At 41.5% G+C, this 24,415-nt stretch overlaps 2 protein-coding genes across 2 annotated transcripts; both read right to left on the reverse strand.

Moving 5' to 3' along the window:
- Positions 1 to 217: 217 nt before the first annotated feature.
- On the reverse strand, positions 218 to 3,801 carry LOC147796645 (uncharacterized). The gene is made up of 2 exons (XM_087146228.1): positions 1,527 to 3,801; positions 218 to 625 (listed from the first exon to the last, which is right to left on the reverse strand). The coding sequence occupies exons 1-2, from the start codon at positions 2,169 to 2,171 to the stop codon at positions 500 to 502; spliced, it is 771 nt and encodes a 256-aa protein (XP_087002354.1). The 5' UTR covers positions 2,172 to 3,801; the 3' UTR covers positions 218 to 499.
- Positions 3,802 to 6,862: 3,061 nt separating this feature from the next.
- Positions 6,863 to 24,414, reverse strand: trappc10 (trafficking protein particle complex 10). Its single transcript, XM_087146224.1, has 20 exons — positions 24,231 to 24,414; positions 22,378 to 22,459; positions 21,292 to 21,427; positions 20,033 to 20,229; positions 19,273 to 19,477; positions 17,883 to 17,994; positions 17,069 to 17,316; positions 16,446 to 16,592; positions 15,741 to 15,929; positions 15,140 to 15,231; positions 14,839 to 14,982; positions 14,213 to 14,349; positions 13,443 to 13,999; positions 12,406 to 12,547; positions 11,727 to 12,022; positions 11,250 to 11,347; positions 10,721 to 10,847; positions 10,308 to 10,490; positions 9,761 to 10,091; positions 6,863 to 8,192 (listed from the first exon to the last, which is right to left on the reverse strand). The coding sequence occupies exons 1-20, from the start codon at positions 24,274 to 24,276 to the stop codon at positions 7,912 to 7,914; spliced, it is 3,750 nt and encodes a 1,249-aa protein (XP_087002350.1). The 5' UTR covers positions 24,277 to 24,414; the 3' UTR covers positions 6,863 to 7,911.
- Between the last annotated feature and the right edge of the window lies 1 nt (position 24,415).

Genomic DNA, 24,415 nt, shown 5'->3' on the forward strand with positions numbered 1-24,415 from the left:
CTAAACTGTAGCTATTTAGACATAAACATGAGAATTAGGTCTAATGCACTCAGGATAAAGTTCTTCTTAAAATAAAGGATCATGATGGTGTGATATGAAGCATGGATGTAGTGGAAATCCTTTCAACCTATTATATTTTCTGACTTTACTTCCAAATGTCCAACTGCGCACATCTTTTTATGCAAATTAGAACGTACAGATTATATTACAACTCGGCTTCAAGCGTACAAACTTGGCTTTATTATCCTTCGGTTACTACAGTGGTCATAACTATTTACACATTAATTTTCTAATGGTTTATTTAATCACTAACACGCGCGTATATTTTATTTCACAGATGATTCAAAAAATTAACAACCAGAAGTACATCTAGTACGATAAAGCTTCAATTTTGCACGATATATTTACATCTAACACTATTAACGGGTACATTCAAGAAAACCATTACGTTCTGGAACCTCTGCCAAAAACGATCTGAACCATTTCTTAAACCTTGACTTTAGGTCAGTGGTGCAATCAAGGGTTGATACCCCCAACAGCAGATGTTAATGCCGCAGAGCCCCCTCCTCCTTTCAAGCGAATGCGTCCCATGTGAACTGCACATTTTCAATTGTGGTCGGTGCCCCTGGATAAAAATGGGTATAAATATTAGATAAGAACCAGATTGACAAAATGGACCCAAGGGATCCTTATCTTGTACAAGTGAAGATCATATGTACCTCTTATACATGAATACGCATACTCCAACCCTCAAGGTGTATCAATTTTCTGTATATCTTTCTTTCTACAGTTGCTGATACCTGCCACTGCGACTTACTCAAAGATACTAAGCTGTGTTCTAATCCCTCCCTGGCTAAATTGGCTGAGACGGACATGAATAAATTTCCTTCTTACATACCAGTATCCTGCACTAATAAAGCAAATGTATGTAAACGTTTTGAAAGAAAACAATGAAAGGAGTAGAAGGGTTCATGTTGATCGGTTTGTATACATGGTATTGTCAAACATTAGTGCTATATATTCGTATTTCAAACGTCAATAATATGCGTTATGCACACTCTGGTCAGTTTTTGCCCCTGTAGTGTGTACATGTATATTTTCAAGTACTTTTTTACGTTTTATAATTCCCGAATCTTCATGTTGCATTTTTTGAGAGACACTTTCTTCCCAACCCACTGAGCCCACGAGATTCCTTGGTTGTATGCTGTCAGTATATTTGGGAAGTATTTTCCATTTAAGTGAGAATCAGTGCATTTCTCGAACCACCAGGCACCATGAAATCTTCTAGCACAGTTTCTGCGAGAAATGTCATTGTCATTGTCCATTGTGGTGAAGGGCCTCCCGTTGTGTCTTTTAAGGGCGTCACCGCCTGTGCTGTTGCCATCGTAAGTGCTGAATGACATAATATACTTTACACCAGAAACTTTGAAATTGTTGTACTTGGCCCATGCGCTGTCGTTATCCCAGTCCCATAAATCAACGCGTAGCTCCCATTGCAGTTGCGATTTCTCGGATGTGAGACTCACCAAGTTATCATTGCCCAGCCAGAATTCACCGAGCAGATCGCCAAAGCCAGCCTGGTAGTCTGTCCAGTTACGATAGAAGTCCACGCTGCCGTCTTGTCTCCTCTGAAACACGATCCATCCCCCGCCATCAGTTTCCATGTCACAGTAAACACGCAGACCGCACCCATCAAATCCGTCCGGTTGAATAGTGTAGACACCACTGGAGGAGAAGCCTGCTTCAAAGAGCTGCTTGCAACTTCGGCGACGAGAAGAGTCGTTCCGAGCCGATGTAAAGAGAGGTGTCTCTTCGTCTGCATCATAATAGGCACTGCCTTGCTCTTCCAAGAAGTCTGGGGGAGACTCTTTCCGTGTTGCATTGTTAAGTTGGCAGAATTTCTTGCATCTGTGGTAGTCTGCGTCCATGCTGCATTCTCGGCAACAGGGGACTGGAGACGGCACGGTTTTCGTCTGGTACACAGAATTCACAAGGGCCATGTTGTCAGCTCTGAAGAACTGGAGTTCTTGTCGCGGTCTCCCACAGGAATCTTCAAAGCTTGATGCCTGGGATGCACACAGCATCAAGATCAACAGCAGCGTAAGTACGACGAAGCCATCTGAGGCACATGTATACTGAAGGGACGAACACGAAGCAAAACAGTTTTTCATTCTTGAATAGTTTTTTTACAACCACTATTAGATTGACTTCATTTAGCAATGCTTTGTCCAGTGCTTGACAGTCAACGTTTTTTCTTCCACTTTAGTTGGCGCAGTTGGAAAAGCTGCCTTTTCTCTGATGCATACAGAGAAAACCTATCTTTTGGTAATTTGCACAAACTAGAAATGAAGTCCCTCTTGCAGAAGTCTTGCCTTGTTGCTTTATTTCCTCAGCCGCCCCAGAGTACCAATACTTGTAAGATGCTGATTGGTCATGTATTTGCAGTAAACCGGGCTTAACATTAAAGCTCAAGATGGAGAACTTCACCGTGAATACTCGTAAAACGTTGTAATCACATAGCCGCCATGTAAGCAAGCGTTACGCCTACGCAATGCACATTAATGCACAGGCGCAGGTGCTGCGGCAGATATGTACTTAGTAGTATAGTAGGGATCAGTAGCACGTACATATACACCTGGTGAGCCTGCGCCTTAGCATTACCGTGAACCGCGCAGGCGTATCGATTACTCAAATGGCGCCCACGGAATAATTACACCTTTTGGGCAGAGTTGTTCATCTTGCGCTTTCAGCGCTTTACAGACTTTGCTTAATATTATGCGGCCGTGTTGCATTCATGCTCATTGGCTAGTTGCCAAATTCACATTAAATATGCACCTTGGCTGAGCTGTTTGTTAGTCATACTTAGGGCTTCATTGCTGAAATCATTTTGTAAAGCTGCAGTATGTATGCAGTTTCCAGACACTGAATCCTGATATCAATGTCCGTTATCTTTGAAGCAATCCAAGTGTCAGTCTAAATTTATTTGGGACATGGGGACAATGGCACATGGCGCTGAAAAGCAACAGCCCACATCTAGTTGCTGATCGTGTAATGATTACTTTTTTGACTGACAGAATTTCTTGACTGCGTGGCTCAGAATACAAAAGGCTATGGAATAATTCATTCGTAATTACTGGGCAAGATTTTCTTTCCATGTTAGAGAAATGCAGGCGAGGTGACGTAAATCCACGTGTGTTTGTAAGCATATGTATATAATGCCATATACGACAGGCGTCTATCTACATTTAAATTGCTACGTTTTTAAACCTTACATGAGTACATTCAGAAATACAGTGCTTCTTCATGATAAAAATATACGTTGAATAAAACAAACCTCTTACTACTAGGGAAGGATATAATTATGTTGCTTAATCGCAAAAATAAAAGTAAATGTGCAGGCGTAGTTAGGCAATTGAACAAGTCTTTTTCTTTCAGGAGAGATTCAAGATTCAAATTTTACCCCATCAACAAATAAGATGTTGAGGATCTGAAGAGGTGACTCTTGTATATACCAAAGGTTATTGTATCTTAATTATTTAATTCATTAATGCTTTATTATTTCGGGGGTAACCTTTCGTTTGTTTGGTATAGCATGGAAGCAATCACAATTCTCTCAGCCCATAACCCGTTTGATACCGTGCGTCCGCGGAATTTGCATAAAATCAACAATCATCTTGTGCAATTCGTTACTAGCGTCCTACTCACGAATAGAATTTGGATTTTTTTTCGTTGGTTTGCGTCTATATAAAACTTCCTGAGGAAAAGACCTTATGTAAAATATTTGCTGCCAGATTAATTTCTAGAGACTAAATTACCTAACGTGAAAGAAATATCCTGCCAAAATTTCACCTGTCGCTTCAAAAAAATCTAAACATTTCTGAAGACAAGTGCTATTCGGTATCTTCATACCTTGGCCTTGATGAACAGTTACGAAGTTATATCTAAGGGCCGTCTTTCTGTAAAAGCAGAAATAAAAACGGATAACGTTATATGAACATTTCAGTATTAATTGAGAAATAAGCTTCAAGGAACAATCTTTGTTATGAAAGATTTTAAAGTTTAATCGAGCCTTTAGTGAAAAGAACAGTCAGGTCAACTAAACTGAACATAGAATCCATCGACTGCAGGTAGGTAAATCCCTGCAACGCTGTACAATATTTCGTTTTCACGCAAGCACGTGAAAACAGCCCATGCATGAACAAGGAGACCTGGGGACGATGATGCAGAAAGTGAAAACTCATCCTTGAATTTCATGTTGCCCATCTCCAGGTGACTTTTCCAAAATATTACTTGAGAAACACGAAAATAAAATTCCGACATGAATGTTTCTTCAGTTCAGTTTCAGTTAGGCAAACAAATTTCAGTCCGAAATCATTCTTCCTAAAATTATCAAGCGTGATAGGATGGCCCCATATAAATTCCTAGAGAGGCACCGCGCGAGTAAGGATCAAAAACTTGTGGGTAACGTCTACGCTGACGAGCCCGTTTGGTAGATACCACACTATCAACAATCTGAGTTTTAAGTAAACATAGTTTTCCTTGAATTCTTATAGACAGGTTTTAAAACCAAATTAATATTCCATAATATTACAGTGCTCAGTTATCTCCATTCTCCGCTACCCCTTCACGAAGTCAATCTTGGTTGGATGCGAGCTTTGCAATATTGCACTGGCGGTGAAACTTGGACGTCACAGGAAAGTCATGAAATTCAAGTAGGCCAGCAAATGCAGCTTGACAAGGAGCAGTTATCTTCCTGTTTCCTTCGAGCCTTCGCATGTGAAATTGATAACATTACGGTCATTGAAAAATGATTTTTTTTTCACGAGGGTGCACGTAATTTAGAACCACCTGATTACGGCTTCATGTGTACAAACTTTGATTCGGTTAATGATGTGGTCATAAATATTTGCACAGTAGGTAAATGCTCATAGTTTATGAATCACTAATACACACATATATTAACATCTAACACTATATGCATCTGCCTTCAATAAAATCATTAAGTTCTAGAATCTCTTCAAAGCTCAGGCTAAACTAAATCATTTCTTACATCTTGACTTCAGGTCGGTAGTGAACTCAAGATTTGATACCCCCAACATTATTATATTAACAGCAGATATTAATGCCGCAGAGTCCCCCCCCCCATTTAAAATAGACGCATCCTTTGTACGCTGCACATTTTCATTCGTATTCAGTGCCGGTGGACAAAATGAGTGTACCAAATTTACAAAAATGGCCCCAAGGGACCCTCTCTTTTTCTGAAGATACCTGCTACATATGAATATGCCTCCCCTACCTGTTTTTTTTTTGTTTTGAAAAACGAAGATGCAATACACACCAATATTTTAAAATGCTAGCTCTGATATGGCAGTACATGTACATCTCAGTCGCCTGTTGCATGTGTGTGAGTTTGTATACAAATTCAAATCGTGGACCTATGACAGTAGAGGACAATAGGGTCCGCGGTTGCCGAAGAGTCCTCGGTCGGAAAACGTGTACAAAACATATGGAGGTCTTCCGAAAAAGTTCAAGTATGAACGAACAAAAGAGGAACAATAGGGAGTCCACGATTGAAGGCGTTTACACACTTGCGTGTGTGTGTGGGGGGGGGGTTGAGCAATCATTATGACCTAGTTTTGGGGTAAATCCAATCCAAGACCCCCCCACACACACACACACTTAAGTGCGTATTTGCCTGCAACTGGGGACCCCCTATTGTTCCTCTTTTGTTTGTATTTAAACTTTTTTAGAAGACCACCCATATGTTTTGTACACAGTTGTCAATCGGGGACCCTCTGTCAATCGGGGACCTTATTGTCCTCTATTGTTCAGGGTCCCCAATTGAATGCAGAAACAAACTCACACACACAAATCTTGGGTGCGCCACTGCGTCCATTGAAATGATTGTGTGCAGCCTAATTCAAGTACGCTTTGCACACGCAGAATTATGATACCAATGAACAGTTAACCCCTTGATGGGGCGATTTGTCAGTTTACGTTTGCGAATAATGGCGCTGCAAAGCAACAGTGCGCAACTAGTTGATTTTCATCGAGTATTGCCGATAAGACTAGCAAATGTTACTTCTTGGAAGGTCGAGAGACCAAATGGCTATGGAATTCAATTTCGTTCGCTGGGCGAGACATTATTTCATATTTGAGAAACAACGGTGTATATGTGATGGGGCCTATGCATGGCCATTGATGTGCATTTTGTTTATATATACACACAAAAGACTGGTTCATACCTGAAGCGAAAGCGAAGCAAATTTCACGTCACTAAATATTTGCAGACAATACCTATGTTACTACTCTTCTCGAATCAACAAACGGCTTAGGTCCAAAGTATCTCGAAACACGCTTCTTCTTGATAAAAACAGCCGTTTACGGAATTTAAATTTACTAAAATTCTTTTTCTTTCGGGAGGTTTGAAAAGTCTAAGTCATCAACAGCAAACGTAAAGTTGTTGATGGTTGATGGCTTGAAGAGACAGGCAGTCCAGTGTTGGCAAGGATTTTGAGTTCTCAACACATGTACAATTTTTGTGCATGTGGAAAAAATTCATTTTGGATCTCAGCTTTTTATCTTGGGGCAGTTTGACTAACTGAACACTCCCAAACTCCAAGTATAGCTTCCAGTCCATATTAATTTACAGGGGCTCAATGCTGCTTTGAGTTTCACTGGTTGCTATACAGCTGAGGATTTGGGAAGATGTTTGTAAAAACATTCATTTCAACCTCAAATTCTTAACTGCGTGTAACTCATAATGTGGAAGTTGTTGAGATAAAGTGAACGTAACGATATTTCTGGAAAGAGATCTTGTTTTGAACAAAGACTTTAAAAAAGTATTATTTTATCATGTAAATAACTTCGCACACAGCCATTGTTATTTCGTTTATTTGACTGACTTGACCACTAAATCTGCCATCATTGCACACAGCATTTTTGAACAACTATTTTTAGCAATAACTATAAGGATTATGGGAATTTCCTGACTATAATAAAGCTACTTCAATTATACAAATTCTGCTCTGTTGTCTTTTGATATTAAAGTAGTCGTAAAGATTAATCATTTTACATTTTGTACATTAAAAAAATTACTTTCTAATTACGTACCCAGACACATATTGCACAGATGCCTGAAAAACAACTTACATCCCGAAGTATACATCAGGTAATATGATACAGCTTTATATTCAGCATAAGATAATACCATGCATTGACCACTAACCTCAAACCTTGTTACATATGCTGTACTGGGGGAGGGAATGCCACAAAACTTGCAAATTCTCTGATTTTTTGGAGGTTTGGTACTAAATTTGGAGGTTCCATTTAAGAGAGAAAGGTTAATAAAATTGTTTCCGCCGCCATTTTCTCATTATGTTTCATAAACAAAATAAAATTTCCCCCTTTTGGTATTGCCCACCCCCCCCCCAAATCTGCCAATGTACCCAGGTCAAACCATAATTCCCCAACCATGAATTCGGCATGAGATTCTGATTTCAGGGTCCAAACTGAAGGGAGAAACTGCTACATCTTGGTCACCTTCTTGCTGCATGAACATCACAGTCGGCCATTTTAAGCTGCAGCCATGGGCATTTCTTTGAAAATCCAACCGTTCATGTTACTGCTAAAAAGTAATCTTCAGGATGCAGCCAGAGTCAAAGGTGAGCTTCGATATTGGCTCAATAACAAGCAGGAAAGCTTCATTTGAAGCCTGTGTCTCGAGTTATGTTTGTGTCTTTACTAATTGGAAATATGTAGGTCATAGCAGTAAGTCTGGAAGCCGGTTTTCAGACACACCTTTAGGCTTAAAGGAAAGCCAAACAGTCAAAGAAAAATTTAGAATCAGTATAACCACACTGTCCTGCTCTCTCAGAACAAGATAACAAAACTGTTCTGATTTGAAAGAGATCACTGCACAGCTACGTCTAAAACCGTGATGTCGGATTCGGGTAAGACCCGAACCTGGGTGGCCAGGCTTTGGTAGTACACCTGACCGGCAGCAAATGGGACCAGAGATGCAGAGCACGCTTTCTCCATAGCTGCTGGGGTGAGAGACGCCGGCTCACTCAAAAGGCCATTGGAGTTTGGCACGACTGGGCCATCCAGCTCACTTGCAGCAGCTGTGCCGTCAGGTATGATACTGCCCTCACTTGGCTGATTCAGAACAACTTGGGTGACCGGCTGTGTTCCTGAAAGTTCAAATAGTTCCACAACCGTTTGGAAAAAGATGTTTGTCAAAAACTGCTTGTCTTCTAATTCTAATTAAATAAAAGCTGTCTATACTATTTGCCGATGGTATTATTTTTGTGGAAAAATACGCAACAGTAAAGTTAAAGTTTAGGCGTCAGTGGTCCACTTCCACAAGACTTTCGGTCTTCGTGAGTGTATAAAACAGATTTGGGATTAGTGCATTAAAGGTGTCAGCTGCAATGAATTTTCTTAAGCACAGTTTTTCTGCAACTTTTCACTCCTCTTTAATTGATGGAAACTCTTTTACATTCCTATTTGGTTAAATGCCCTAGAAACTGCACTTGTTTAAATATTTAGAATTATCAACGCTTTCCTGGACAACTGGGGGCGCTATTGCTGTGATGTCATGCGGGGAAGACATACTTCATTGTACAAGTTCTTCTGTTCAACTTGTAAACCCAGAATATACTCACTTGTTGCTATGTACATAAACAATGAAGCAGCAAAGAAGAGAAAGTTTAGAGTCTAGCAAAATCTTTACAATGCAGCACATTTCTGTATAAAAACCAAGTTAAACATTAAGGCTTTCTTCCTGGGATGACATCACAGTTTTGCTCATGAATATGGAAATGTTCATAAGCATAAGACCAAAGCAATAAAATACTCTTAGAAATAGTGAAACAAAAGTTGAGAACAAGGTTAACTGACACATAAAGGTGCATTTTGAAGGTTTGTTTTTAAAACAAATTAACCCTAACCCCTAGGGTGTATATAAAATCATATTGAAATCGGAGGATTTGGGACTATTAGGGCTATTTCAATCTACCCCTTAAACCTTCAGCTGAGGTGAGTTGAAGCAAGCTTGACTTTTTAACCAATCAGCCTTGCCTGCGTTCACAGACAAGCGGATCATGTTTACTATTAAGCTACAGCGCAGTGAGGTTAAACATGGACATACACTGGTCCGACCTTTTGAGGAAATAGCCTTTCCTATTGACCCATACGCAGTATCGTTTTTGGCCGTAAATCTAGACTTTTTGAAACATGATACCACGCCCACTTTTCATAAGTACAGTCAGTGGAATACCACATATACTGCAGCTTCAGCAAGTTCTGTACAACACCTTTTTCCACGAAACAATGTCTTTTCTAAACTGTTCTATCTATCAATATTGGCTATGCAGCACACTGGCCGAGTGTGCTGCACAAACTGCATAAGATGGGGTACGCAGTCTCTATGCATGAGTATCACAGGGACTTAGGAGAAGGGGAAGCACTGATTAAACTGATGAACCATTCACAGTGGAAGGGACAGACTTCCCTTATTCTCAAGCAAATTCCCCTTCCTTACTTTATTTTCTTCCCCCTTTCTGTATTTTTCAGGGGTCGGGGGGGGGGGGGTTGAGGACATGTGCTCAAGATGCCCATGCCTCTACAGACTAGTCACATGCACTGGAAATACAAATTGTCAGGTTGATGAAGTCCTCTACAAAATATCAAGAAAAACTTATTGCAACTTGTCGTTAAAACATGAAAAAGGTATGTCTTTGAAATCCAAATGACAAACCTGAGGGTTCCTCGATGCCTGTGACGTACTTGCTGAGTTTGACCTTTGGCAAGGGCAGGAATCCAGCCAGCAGGGGCATGACCTCCAGGGACACGTCCACACCTTCCTCGCTGGTCGGCATGGCAACGACCCCCGTGCTCCGCCCACAGACTGCCCACATGTGCTTCTCAGCCACCACCTGGTACATGAGTGACGGGCAATCCTGGTCCGTGATTGGAGGGCTGTTGTCGAGGGCAGACTGAATGTGGAGCTGGAGGCTGCAGAGCATCCCTGCTCGGCAGAACTCGTCACTAGGAGGCGGTGTGACTGTCGAGCTCACCATGTATCTTGTCTGAAACAAAATGACAGTCTTTTCCTAAGGATTTTTGGAGTTGATTGTGGGCAAAATCATAACCCCTGGATGGAATCAGTATCTACTCTAACTTGCTGCAGTCAACCGAACCAACTTGAAATGCTCCCCTTAAATTCCATCTTGCATTCCCACGTCAGATGTTCTGTTGTTTTTGGTTTACCCCTTTTTCAAGTAGCATTGATTGCTTAAACCTACCCTGTAGTCTTTCAGACTGAAACTGTGACTAAGTTGCTGGGGTTCTCCCTCTCCATTTGTCGTGGCATCCCCCTCCCCAAGTGCGGTGTACGTCAAGGTGAAGCAGAACCCTGCTTCATCTGTCTGTTGCTGAATGTCCGCAAGAAACCAGACGTACGACATTGTCTGACCAGCACACAGCATCTGAAATATTCAAAAAAAGGTTACAAAGATTATGGAAATCACATAATGCAAGCACTTGGAATTATTAAACTCTAGCATAAATTGTATTCTACTGAAAAATTTCTCACTAAAATTTACAAAAACATCAGAAATGAAAACTTAGAACCTCTGAAAATGGAAAAAGAAATCAAACAGAAATTGTAAACATAATTTAATAAATATTAATTTTCCCCGTGTAGGTCAGTACTTACAGCAGAGGCATTCTTGCCATTAACACTCTGTAACTGATATGAATCATCTGATGTTATCTGTAGCTCAGGGGATGCTAACATGAACTGCATGCTGCAAATGTTCTCCACAGAAAGTTGTACAAGCTTCCTGTAGCGATTAAGGGGGAAAACACATGGCATACAAATGTTGAAGAACTCATAGCTGGTCGGGAATAAAAGCATGCTTCAGCCTAATTTTTTTCTTCCTTGTGCATTTCCTGTGATGTTGTAACAACTGTAGCTCTGGTGACGTGGGCAAAGGCTGTGACAGAGGTATCCATCGTAAGTACATATATAGTACAGGTAATGAACAATGGTAAAAGAATACCTTTGTCATAGGTCAACAAAAGAAAGGCTTGTGATTTGGAACTAGACAATCATAATGGACCAGTGCTGGACATGTGAGGACTTGTAATGGACATGTGAGGACTTGTAATGTTCAAATGAGCACTTGAGATGGATGTGTGATACATGAGGACTTGGCTTCCGTGCTCATGAAATGACCCCTGACCTCTTTCCAGCTGTGTGGAGCTGGTGCTTGACATTGAATGGCTGCTGGAATGTCAAAGTAGCTATGACTGTCTCTGACCAAGGGCACCAGATGGTCATCTGTATAAGGAAAAATACATAATATGAGGTGGAATCCAGACCACAATCAGTTCGGAATGCCTCATTGAATTCCAATACCAAAATGTGAAGTCTAATACAAGTCTCAAAAGTTGTTTCCCAGTAAAAGGTAGTATGTACCATTGGTAAATTCTCAAAATCAGGAAGGAAGAATACTCCTGACAAAGCCTGTCTTTGTCTTGATCTTGTGAAACCCTCCTATGAATCTGCTGGTCTAGCCAAGCGACTAGTTTTCTTTTTGTTGTCTGCTAAAATTTCTTTTCAGGGTTCAGTTGTCCATTTTTGGGGGGATCGAGCATGTCTGTTCATTTTCTTCTTAAGCCAATCCATAACTCTGCTAGTCCATCCTGTGTGTCTTTACCTTTTGTTCAGTCAGCTCCTCCTCCTCTTCCTCGCCAGGCTCCGCCCCCGAATCTACGAGCACCGTCATCACCATCACACTAAACTCTTTCGTCTGGAAGGGAGCAATGTCTGGCAGGCTGACTGTGGCACCATTCTCCTCTGCCTTCACTTCGTATCCATCCGCCTCCTCGGCAGGTAGGGCCCTAAGTCGGCCAAGGGTCTGGACAGAGAGGGTGTCCTGAGAGCTGACGGCAAAGTAACCGGTGAAGATGGACATGCAGATCTCCTGAGGGATGCCAGCTAGAAGGACAGAACCTACACACCCAGAGAAAAAGTTTCAAAAGAAAATTAAAATTTGTTCTATTTTTAACAGTGAACCAATTTCCCCATTCTGCTCAGTTTTCGCAGGCTTGTAGGGTAATCTGAGGATCTTTGCTTTTTCCTTGGGTGAGCAGAGAATCATCTGGCCTTCGGTGGGGATAGTAATTGGATGAATGGATACTAGGTTTTGAAAGTAGGTTGGTCGGGTGGGTGGTTTGTGATGTGGATAGCTAGTTGGTCGAAGCTGGTCCAACGTTTTGCTTGGGAACCACATCCATTCTGAAAACACTATTTGGAACACAGTCTCCATATTGCTTGGCTGACGCCCATTTGACACATTCTGACAGACAGACAATCTGACGGTAACTGGAAGGTACCATTCTTGGGCGTGACAGTCAGCTGTGGGTCAGGACTGGACACCTCCATGCCGATGGCTGGCTGTATGCTGGGCAGAAGCAGCTCGACTCCTCCTAGCTGCACAACCAGCTGCCTGCAGGAGTACACGCCGTTCTCAGATGCCTGTCACACAAATGATTACATGTCTTTTTTATAATGCTTCAGAAATTATGTCACAACCTAAAAATCTCCAGTGTCTTCAAATTCATCAGACCAATTTTAGTTTTCAATCTGTCACTTCTGGGCAAAGCTTGAAATTAAGATATGGAAATGGAAAACATGTTTTCATCTCCGAGCGACAATGTCATCATTAATTTTAAAAGGGCACAATATCACCTGGAGATGTCAAGAGATTACATGATTACTTTTGAGGGAATAATTTACCATTTGAAACTAACTTTATTCTAACTGCCCAGAAGCAGCTGGATTTGATAAAACAGATCACAAATAGCGACTGGCAAATGCTACAGCAACTAGCTAAACAGTAAAAGTCCCCAAGCTAATTTGTTGCATCACAAAAACCATCATTTGACTCAAAAGCAAACATCAGAAAATAACATTTCAATAATAATAAAAAGAAGAAGCCAATTTGTAAAGCGCTGGTATCTGCCACAAAGGCGCTCACGACACTCACATCCTCGTTATCTCTGCACACTGGAATCACACATCATCTGAACATTCCCCAAACCATCTCAGCTTCATGGAGAGTATACGAGCCCCATGCTGCCATTTCGGCGCAAACGGCTAAACATAACCGTGTCTGCCCTCACAGGTACCCATTTACTCCTGGGTGGAGAGAGGCACATAGGAGTGAAGTGACATGCCCAGGATCACAATATGCTGCCACCGGCTGGATTCGAACCCCTGACCCTATGATCAAAAGCTACAACCCCTAACCACCAGGCCACATGCCTCTATACACCACAAACACTGTAGTGCCAAGTTAATAAATGCTTTGCCCAACACAAAATGGAGACCACGATAGACGATCTGATTACTTTGAAGCAAACATGCTCACCTTAAATGCAAATGAGAATGCGTTGTTTCCAGGTTTCAGTGCTACGTTCTCCACCTGCAGTGGGTGACTGCAATCTTCCTTCTGCAGGACCTCAAGACCCTTCCCAAGGGAGGACGAGCTGTCCTCCCTCCTCAAGACGGATGAGGTGTTCTTGCAGTAGATGACTGCACAGTCTAGGACCTTCTTGCCATCTCTGGTCTGATAGCGGACGTCCTCCACCAGCTCCGGGATGATCGCCGGCTGGCTGCCTAGGAAGAGGGACCGTAGGTAGCCATCTGTCACCATCCCCCACTGGTCCACCGTCGGCGACAGGCTCTTGAAGCTACTTTGCGATTGGCTCTTTGGGAGGGAGAGCTGGTTGGACTGGTCGTCCGTGTCCTGGCTCTCGTGGTTGAGAGCCAGGGTGATCTTGTCAACCGCAACGGTTTGTGGGAGGTTGCTATGGATGCACAGGATTATTTCGCCTACCTCGTTCTTTCCTAGTCTCCCTTCGGCTGGGTTGAGGTCAATGTTTGTAAGATGAGCCACCGAGTGTAATGGAACCAGTGCTACTTTCACTGGAAAAAGAAAATACAAGTCTTTAAAGAAAAACTAGAACACCAACAGTGACACTAACCACACATTTACCCAAAGTCACCTCCGTGATTCAAATTTAAGAAATCCCCCCAGCCCAACATTTATCACAGGTTTTATTTCATTCATACTCATTTGTCACTTCATGGATGTCATCCATTCAAATACACAATGGAGAACTGAAATTGGTTCCTCACATAACTGGTCCTCGCTGTCAGGTTCTCCGGGCTCATCAGCAAGTTCTTTGGCTATCTGGAGCATCTCATTGCAGAACTCCACCCTCTCCTGCATGGACAAGGCACAGTCGCCAGCCAGGAGACAGCATGTCTTCAGGTATGTGGAGGAACTTCCCGTTAAGGTCCAAATTTAATCACTGCCAAATGAGGGCGCCGCAGTAGCGGCGCAGGTGCAAACATAACTGCAGGATACTTGCTGATTTGTTTGAAAATGCATCAGACTTGTATTAAAAGTGAATAAATGGGTGGTTAGGTGCTAACTACAATAACTGTATATTAATAAGTCATGACTTCATCTGCTTGTATCCCTATTTGGCAGCATCACTGCTCCCTTATTCGACAATGCCTGGATTCATATGTAGTTCTTTTTATTTTGTTTGAGTTAATTCAGTTGTTTGATCATTTGTAATCTGTATGGGTGTTGTCAAATAAAAACAAACAACCCAACAAACAAACAAAGCAACCATATGATACAATGCAATAAGGGCTGATAGGTCCATGTATGACAATGGGCAGAATGGCAGAGAAGCTTTAGATCATGAATATTCATGTGATATTGTATGAATTGAGAGCCAGGTTCATAAGGATATTTATGCTTGTTGCCCAGTTTTTTCTGGCAGTTGGCAATCTGTCGGCGAGTGTTGGTCACAAGGAGATGCCAGCCTTCCTTCTCATAGATGCGGACGGCGTCGATGAGGAAAGTCTCTGCTTTCGTCCACTCACCTTTCTTCCTAGAACAGTGCACCGTTCAAGAGAGATTCTATCAACGGATGCATCACAAAAGGGCAGCGATCCCTCTCAATTTCCCAGACATCTGTCCGTAAATGATGCTAAAACATTTTAAATAGTCTGGCAACAGATAAAGGTGTTGACAGGAACAATACTCACATGTAAAATGTGGCAAGGTCTTTGCCAATTAACCTGGCCGATCGCATGCGCTTGATGTGCTTGAAAGTCCCCATGGCCAATTCTGAAAGCTCCTTTTTAATGAGAAAAAAATAATGGCATAGACACGAGTGATTAAAAAAACAAGACAACAGTACTCAAAGGGAAAACGTGGTCACAAGTCAAAGTAAAACTTCTGTGTGACCCCTAACTTTGCAATGAAACGCTCGTAAAACTGGGACTTTTCTGAAAACCATCTAGGCGCTGATACTGAATTTGCCCGATGCTGAAATGATGCGTTGGTCATTAGCATAATATATTTAGTGCTTGTGCTTGCCACGCACTTGGGCAAAATTTCACAAGATTACTTGGGTGAGACTTGAATCCAGGATCTAATGCTTGTAGGAGGCCCTACTTGCTGAATCAAGTGATCAGTGTGGCTTTGAGAAAGCAATACAATTAACATTAATAACTGCAGACAGAACTACGCATCAAGGACATGTTCACTGCATTATGTGAAGGGCAAAGTCAACATTAAAATATACATCTCCCTATGCAAAATTCAAGCAGCCATACACATTGTCAGTACAGAGACGTTTCTTACCAAGTAGTGTTTCTGGAATGCCTCCGACGAGCTGAGCGCCTCTCTCAGCTTCTGGTTGGGGCTGTTCTCGATGATGCTGGCCTCCTGCGTCTGGCCCATGCCCCCGAGCAGACCCACGACAAGGTGCAACTGATCTGAGTTGGAGATGGAGTCCGGTAACAGACCACAGAGGTCCCCCAGCTCTCGCAGCTGTAATGATAAACAAGACCAGGTGAGTTAAAGCTAGACTGCTCTTTGGAAATTCAAGCCTCTCAGAAAACTTACCACCTTCTCCAGCTGTGAGAATTTGTACAGGTATGCTACGTACAAATGATACATGTAATTGTTTTTTCAAGTACCTGGGATTAGAAATATGTAAATTTGGGGGGTTTTGTTGCATCTGGCGTATAATTTTTCAATATTTAGAATTTATTCTTTAATTTCCAAGACTGAACGAGTACTGCAAATAACCTGCCAAACAGACAAGAATAGTTAGAAATCAATTTCAGTGATATCCCTTATCAAAGTACATGTATACTTGTCAGGTAACAGGGATGGGAAAATGTCATTGGTTGAAAAGAGCCATATTGGTCACAAGTGTTCATTTTGTCAATATGACCACAATGTGATGCAATGTGACCATAACACAATTTCAGTTCCAACCGAAGGAGCCTCTGCTGCTAAAAAAAAATGGCACCCTCTCTTGGTCCAGCTTGAGGCTCATACCTTGGACTGGGCGTACACCCACAGGCTGGCCGTGAAGTGGGAGTAATTCTCAACGTTGGAAGAATCTGTATACTTCTCACAAAACTGCAGCACTTCCAGACAGCTCAGGAACACCCAGCATGCCATGCTCCCAGGCGGCATGGAAACCTGTCAGAAAGCACAAATAAACTGAGCAGTGAAAAAATTCAACCGAAAAACACCAGAAAGGCAGAAATAATGATGTGGCGCTAACATAGCGCTTTTTACTAAAAGGTGTCAACATGTTTCACAATTATTACCCCCACTGAATGGGCCATGAGATCAGTTTTCTGCTGAAGCTTCTATAATCTGTTCTCTATCCAAACCGGTACCCAGTCATACTCCTGGGTGGAGAGAGCAGACAAGGAGCAGACAAGGAGCAGACAAGGAGCAGACAAGGAGCAGACAAGGAGCAGATAAGGAGCAGACAAGGAGCAGACAAGGAGCAGACAAGGAGTAGACAAGGAGCAGACAAGGAGCAGACAAGGAGTAGACAAGAGACTTTGCAAAAAGTAGGACTATCCAATTTTCCAGTTGGTACTCTTTTGAAACGAGATGGCTTGATGGAAAAAAACAAAGGTTTGGGAGTTTTTCTAATTTCCTACCTCCAGTGTTTTTAGTTCCTGGATGCAGTTGTGAAGAAAGGACTGGGCCCTGAGGGCCACCTCCCACGGTCGTTTCATTGTGAACAGCAGCACGCACTGGCGGGCAAAGAGGTAGTTACGGAGCTCCAGAAGGGACACCTTCCCCATCTCCAGGACTGACCGCTTGCTGGCGATGACACTGGGCAAGAGGTTGAGGCCATCCCAGCAGGTGCAGGGGGCGAGGAATGAGGACAGCCAGGAAGGATTGTCTACAGGGAGATGGGAAGGACATTGGGATATCTTGCCACTTTCTGGAACTCTAAAATACTCTAAACCTTGAACTGCTGCAGCACATCTATCACGCAATACAGGATGTGCAGCTGTTAATACATTTGGAATAGCAAGAATAGAGGCTTTGCACGGTAGCCGTCTTACACAGCTTTTTTTTTGGTTCCACAGGGAAACCTCCTTTGTGCATGCCCTGTGGAACAAAATCACTGGCCTGCAAGATGGCAGCCCTGCAAACCCTCTGTGCATGTGTTCCACCATGCAAGCTCAAATGTGCCTCAAATCATAATGATACTATTGTTTTGTAAAGCATTCAGCACAAAATGTGAACGTAAACATGAATATGGGAAGCCATAACAAATACTTAGCACCAAATTGAACACACTTTTTCAACAAACCTTTCTTTTTCAAAATGATGCAATTTGTACATGTTATATCTAAAGCCAGATTACTGTGACCACAATGTATTCTTTTTTTCGGCCTGATTCAAACTGCACTACCTTTAATTTCATTGGACTCCATAAACTGGCAGTAACTTTAAACATACCCCCAGCATGTGTGTTGATGATGGACTGAGAGAATAGCGCATCTAACTCATCGTACTGCACAAGAGCATCTTCTTCCAAATGAAACAACTGGAAGGTAAATGCTAACTCCTCCTACAAACAAATTTTAATTAATATTCATTAGGATGTAACTCATCGTACTGCACAAGAGCATCCTCTTCCAAATGAAACAACTGGAAGGTAAATGCTAACTCCTCCTACAAACAAATTTTAATTAATATTCATTAGGATGTAACTCATCGTACTGCACAAGAGCATCCTCTTCCAAATGAAACAACTGGAAGGTAAATGCTAACTCCTCCTACAAACAAATTTTAATTAATATTGATTAGGATCTAACTCATCGTACTGCACAAGAGCATCCTCTTCCAAATGAAACAACTGGAAGGTAAATGCTAGCTCCTCCTACAAACAAATTTTAATCAATATTTATTAGGATCTAACTCATCGTACTGCACAAGAGCATCCTCTTCCAAATGAAACAACTGGAAGGTAAATGCTAAATCCTCCTACAAACAAATTATAATTAATATTCATTAGGATCTAACTCATCGTACTGCACAAGTGCATCCTCTTCCAAATGAAACAACTGGAAGGTAAATACTACATGTAGCTCCTCCTACAAACAAATTTCAATTAATATTCATTCGGTAATTTCTCTAATTTCAGAATAAGAACAATATCTTCCACAGTGAAAAGTCACACGCCTACTTCTTTTCCAACGAAAAGCGAAGAAATGCTAAATATTGAACTCGAAGTTGATTGTGTTGGAGCGAGCCCCTTTTGCACAAGGTGAATTAGTTGTATGTGAATTAAACACTGTTGACTGAGTTCAGAAATGATTTTTTTTTCAATTTGGTGGATGGAGCTAACAATGAGGAACCACAAGTCATATTGCTTTATGTTCATGTACGGGACAATTTGTGCTGAAAATAGCTGCAATAATCAAGACTGGAAAAACTGATTATTTCCTATCATGACTCTTGCCAGTTCAGTTAATTCCATTATGCACAATACCCCTATTCATAAAGACATGCCAATATATTCCTCATAGGGTGAATTTAAATCTAGCTGTTTAAGATTTCACTTTTTAGCACTTGGCTGGACAAATGAATACCCTCATGGTGCAATGGAGGCTACGTTATCCAAGCAATGGAGGAGAAAACAAGTTAATTTGGAGAGTGCTCACTGTTAAATCAGAATTTTAGCAAGAAATTCTTCAAAGTATGTGGCTGCCTACGTCAGTAGTAATATCCATGGAGAAACACATGCCATTTGCCAAAAGGTGAGTATCATGATCAGTTGGAGGATCTGGCATTAATTAAAGCAAAGATTGCCAACAGTAGTTTTGGCATTCACGGTTCCACATACCTGGAGAAGGAAGTACTTGCAAAAGTCCCAACCCTTGTCGTTTCGTCGCTCCCGCTCGGCACGGACAAACTCCTCAAAGCGACCCAGGAGACGGCTGTAGGCAACCAGTACCAACTCACGCAAACGATGGATGAAGAGTTGCCAGGACTCCAATGAGCGATTGGTGGGCACTGGATTGTTGGGTTCATTGAGAACAATCACTCGTCTGGGCAGACAAATATTTTGAAAAAGAGGTAACTGAGCTGAGCCAACCCTCTGCTTTGATTATTTTTTTCATCCTGTAAGAGTGCGAGAATTTCTTGTGTGAGGCCGTCCTTTATAAAGTTTCTCCTAATGCCTTTCCATCATTTTGATACCAATTTTATAATAATTAGACCGACTGTTCTCATGACATGCCTTGTTTCCAAGACTCGTAAGTCCAAAATGTTAACTTTTCACGTTGACACGCTGAACGCATGCGGACCATTAACTATATATGACCATAACAAAGCCTTCAGTCAGAGTAACCCTAACTGGTATGTAAAATCATATTGAAATCGGAGGATTTGGGACATTTAAGACTATGTGAAACTTAAAACGTGTACTCATAACACACATCTTTACTTATATGCATGCCACATATCAAAAAGACCAGTCATGGGACAACTGGGATCTCTAAGGAGGCACAGATTCCAACCCCCCTCCAAAAAAACCCCAAACCCCCAGATCTTTTAAGGTGAAAGGTTACAGAAGAAATCTGATCTTGGTAATAGCCACCAACTTTTCCTGCTTGCTGCAGAAGTCGCTCTTGATCTTATCCAGCACCGACGTTCGCGGGAGTAATTTGGACTTGTTGCCTCGCTTGAGGTTGGAGGTTTCTACCAGGACAATCAGCCAGTCAGCCATGTTGTGCTCCTTCAGGCTCTGTTGCCAGGCGGCTATGTCATCCTTGACGACCAGCTTGTAGGCATCTGCATCCTGATATTGCAACCAATCAAGAAGCTAAATAGAAAAGGTCTACATCTTCTGTGCTCTGTTTTTTTATTCATTTTCTTCAAAAGTGAAATAACACAACAGGAACAAAATTGTCACTTACGAAATGTACGAAAAGAACGTGTGAATTCTTTGTTTCTTTACTAACTCTTATCTATTTTTGTTTTCTTTATATATTCAATCAGGGTAAAGCCCTATCAGTTATAAACTATTTTCCCTCAGAGCATGGGGGGTGTGAGAATCTATATGCTTGCTGGCACCTCAATGACAATGAAGATATATACAGTTGTACAGAATATAGTGGTAAGACGAAAACCCTGAGCAAATCATCTGGGAAAAAACCACGGAATCAAGACAGGACTGAGGACCCAATCTGAATGTGGGCCTGGGCAGGATTTGAACCTGGGTCACAGAGGTAGAAAGAGCTACTACCGTGACTACACCAACCTGACCCTCCCCAACACTTACGCCATTTCTTGCCTTATAGTTCCTTTAAATTCCATCAAGCAGCTTCTCCAACTCACCTACATGTATGGGCTGTTTCATGTGAGTTTCCGTAGTCATCAATGATCATAATAGGGTGCTCTTACTCACCTACATGTATGGGCTGTTTCATGTGAGTTTCCTTAGTCATCAATGATCATAATAGGGTGCTCTTAAGGGAACATGCATTAGTATCATCCCTGATCATGAGGCCCATAAATATTCCTAAAGACCATCTCAGCTCCTTGGATAGAATACAGCCTAATGCTACCATTTTAGGTGTGAAAGGCAAATCAAACAGAACAACCCTCTCTGCCATCACAGGTACCCATTTACACCCCTGGGAGGAGAGAGTACAATAAGGGTATAGTGACTTGCCCAAGGTCACAGCATGTCACCCAAGTTGGATTTGGACTCATTGACCCTATCACTGGGAGTTTCACAAAACTTCACCACTATAGGCTACATGTCCCCACATCAAGATCATACAATTTCACATCTTTGCCTGTTGTTTTGCTTTTGTACCAGTTCTGTGTCAAAAAAACAAACTCCATTTATACTCACTGCACAGTCTGTGAAATAGATATGAAAGCAGGGCTTTCTGAAGAGAGTACGCTCGTTTTCCTTGGCCAGTTGCTCATGGTTGAAGGGCACGAATGCAACATCCACAAAGATCATCTTCGGAACCCGGCCGTAAGACCTGGTTGAAAAGCCACAAGACAACATAAGCGACTTACATGTGGGTAATTCCAGAAATTAGGGGTCCAAAAGTGTGACATGTTTGTGTCCCTGTTACATCTGACCTTTGTTATTTGACATGGAAATATCACCGGAATGAATTTCAAACTATCACTATTTGTTTGGCAGGTAATTTGCATTAATTCATCACTCTTGGAAATTAAAAGATGTGTTCTGAACTTACAAATTCAATGTCAGATGTATCAGGGACACGAGAAAAAAAAAGGACCCCTAATTTCTGGAATTACTCGTGTACCTTTATCAATGTTCAGAGAAATCAACAGTAAACATTTGCTGTAAAGGGCTTTCATGGTAAACTTTGATAAAACAGCTCATCAGCAACTCTTTCTACTACAAAAAGAAAGCAGCACTGTCATTGGTAAAACTCTAAGAGAAGTAAAAGACTTATCTGATGACTGGGATGGTGCCAAGCTCCATGCAGCTCACACAAACATCTTAAATGCTGGTTCAACCAGGATGTGTCATGAATAGCAAAAATACATATTTGGTATTTGCACACCTCAAGTCAAGAATGCGTGGCTGTGCGTGTGGTCCCACCATGGTAATGCTGTCTCCTTGGATATCATTTTTTTCATCAAGAGATAGATCTCTGTACGATGATGCCACACCATGTAATACATGTGTGGTTTTCAATGGTGCTCAGGGGACCGTGGACCTCCAGTGGCTCCATAAGGAAGTGCACATGTAAACAAAGTGTGGCATCAACTGTAAGTATGCAGGCCTATTGGGCATAAAACTAAGGATTCCCTGATAGCACTCTTGCCTACAAGTGTAAAGTGGGAGAGAGATAACAGAGTGAGCAACTACTAAAGAATGCTGGTCACAATGAATCAGCAAAGAGACACTCAACATGTCCAAGAAATCTTGCAATCTGGAAATTTTAGTACCCACCTTCGCCATTCTACTGGGTCTCTGGGTAGCGTGTTCAAGAGCTCCACCCGAATAGAAGAGAAGAGTTCCTGGTCTCCATGATCTGGGGGACAAAAATCACAAAAACAGACAAACAATTCTTAATATAAAAATATATATATAAAAAAGAAAACCTGAATTCTAACATTAAGTTAAACAAAGTGTATATTTTGGCGTCATCCAGTCATGCCAGTCGCAAATAACCTAATTAAATAAACACATATTGTAATTGTACATGTAATTTATTACACATACTGTAGCCCTTGTGACCCTATATCCCATCATTTCCTCTTTCCGATGAATAAGAATCAAGCTCTCTCTAAAATACTGATCTACAGTCTTTTCATTCATTACTGCCTGCATGATGGAGGTCAATGCATTGGTTACTCTCTAGCAATAGTTCTCCCTCCAACTTCCATTCTTTCACTTTTTCTAAATACAGTTGGCAATGGCATGATTGAAATGATTACCAGGTAACTACATGTAGTAAGTATTAAACTCACTCTCCATTTGTGTGCGTACATGTGTACATGTACATGTAAGTCCCCCAAAACATGCATTATTCATTTTACGTTGCCGTAGGTCTACTGACTGGCACAAAAGCAACAAAATCATCCAGTCTGGTCCATACACTGTACATGTACATGTAGTTTAATATCCACGTCCTTACATGCCTAACACGGTAAATATTTAACATCATGAGATTTACATGTACGCTCATATGCTAAGACATCTGATAGGAAAGAATTCTATATCTAGACATCATTTGACACCCTGTGCACCAGCGCTATGTACATGTACATGTAGGCCTATGTACAATGTAGATACATGTATCAGTCTGAAAGTTATTCTACAGTGTAACAGTAGGTGTACAGTACACACCACAACATGGAGACAGTGTCTAAACTCTGAGAAGTCTCTTATTCGGGGACAAAATATGTCCCCCAAAAGAGAGAATGTCCCCCATGACAAGGATATATCTTTCATGAGGGCTTGGTGATCCTATAATTACCCTAGGGATCCTTTTAATGCCATAATTGGATTCAAAAGAAGAAAACACCCAAGGCTGCCGTTTTACAACATTTTATACCGTTTACTTCTAGGATTACAAGCAGAAGTCTGCAATGGGACACAAAGGGTAGGAAAAAGACTGCATCAAAACAGTTTTTCTGAATACCAATCCTTTTACAAATAAATTGAGTGATATGGTACAAAGTTTAAAAAAATAACTTATGAAAAAAAATGGGCCCTATGGGGAAAAAATTGATAATAACATGTGGATGTTTTTATCCAAGCCCACTTGGGAAAAATGTTCCCTCTTACAGACAGTTTTTCTAAGTTTTACTTTAGGGGCCTGGTTTTGTCTCCAAATAAAGGGACTTCTCCAATGTTAAGGACAGTCTCCGAGTTGTGAAGCATGTGTACCTCTACATCTGTCATCAGGTTAGTCATCAGGTGCCTTATTTCACCACTTACTGTGAAAAACAATCAGACTTGACAATCATGACAACAGGTTGCGGAATTACTATACCACAATATTTTCCATTTTTCCCTGCTAAATTCTACGTTTTACAAAATTGTTAGGAGGCTAAACCTATCACTTTTTTTCTGATGGCTAATTACAGCATAGGAAAATTATTGATATCCGTACACAGAACTCTATAGCTTACCAACATGACATGACCAAAACGCAATTTAAAACAGAGATATGCCAAAACATGAAGTGTTAGTCAAAGTTTATCACGAACTTGATGCAGCTAGTGTAGTGCACAATGATCAAGATCATGAACAATCTGAGGAATGCACGCAGAGCTAACCAGGACGGGAACACTCACATGATACGATCGGTTTCCTTTCCCCATCCTTGCTAATGGATGCCATTATATGAGACAAAAAGGTGGTAGATACAACACTCTTGTTAGAAATTCTAGAGACTCGGCCTACATTGTACTTTGATCAGAGAAATTGCTGATTTCCAATCCCATTTCGTCAATCTGTTGCTCAACTCTTGGTGGCGTCC

This window comes from Acanthaster planci, linkage group LG15 (assembly GCF_054643075.1).
Source record: "Acanthaster planci isolate LZ-2023a linkage group LG15, COTS_SCS, whole genome shotgun sequence".
Lineage (NCBI taxonomy): Eukaryota > Metazoa > Echinodermata > Asteroidea > Valvatida > Acanthasteridae > Acanthaster > Acanthaster planci.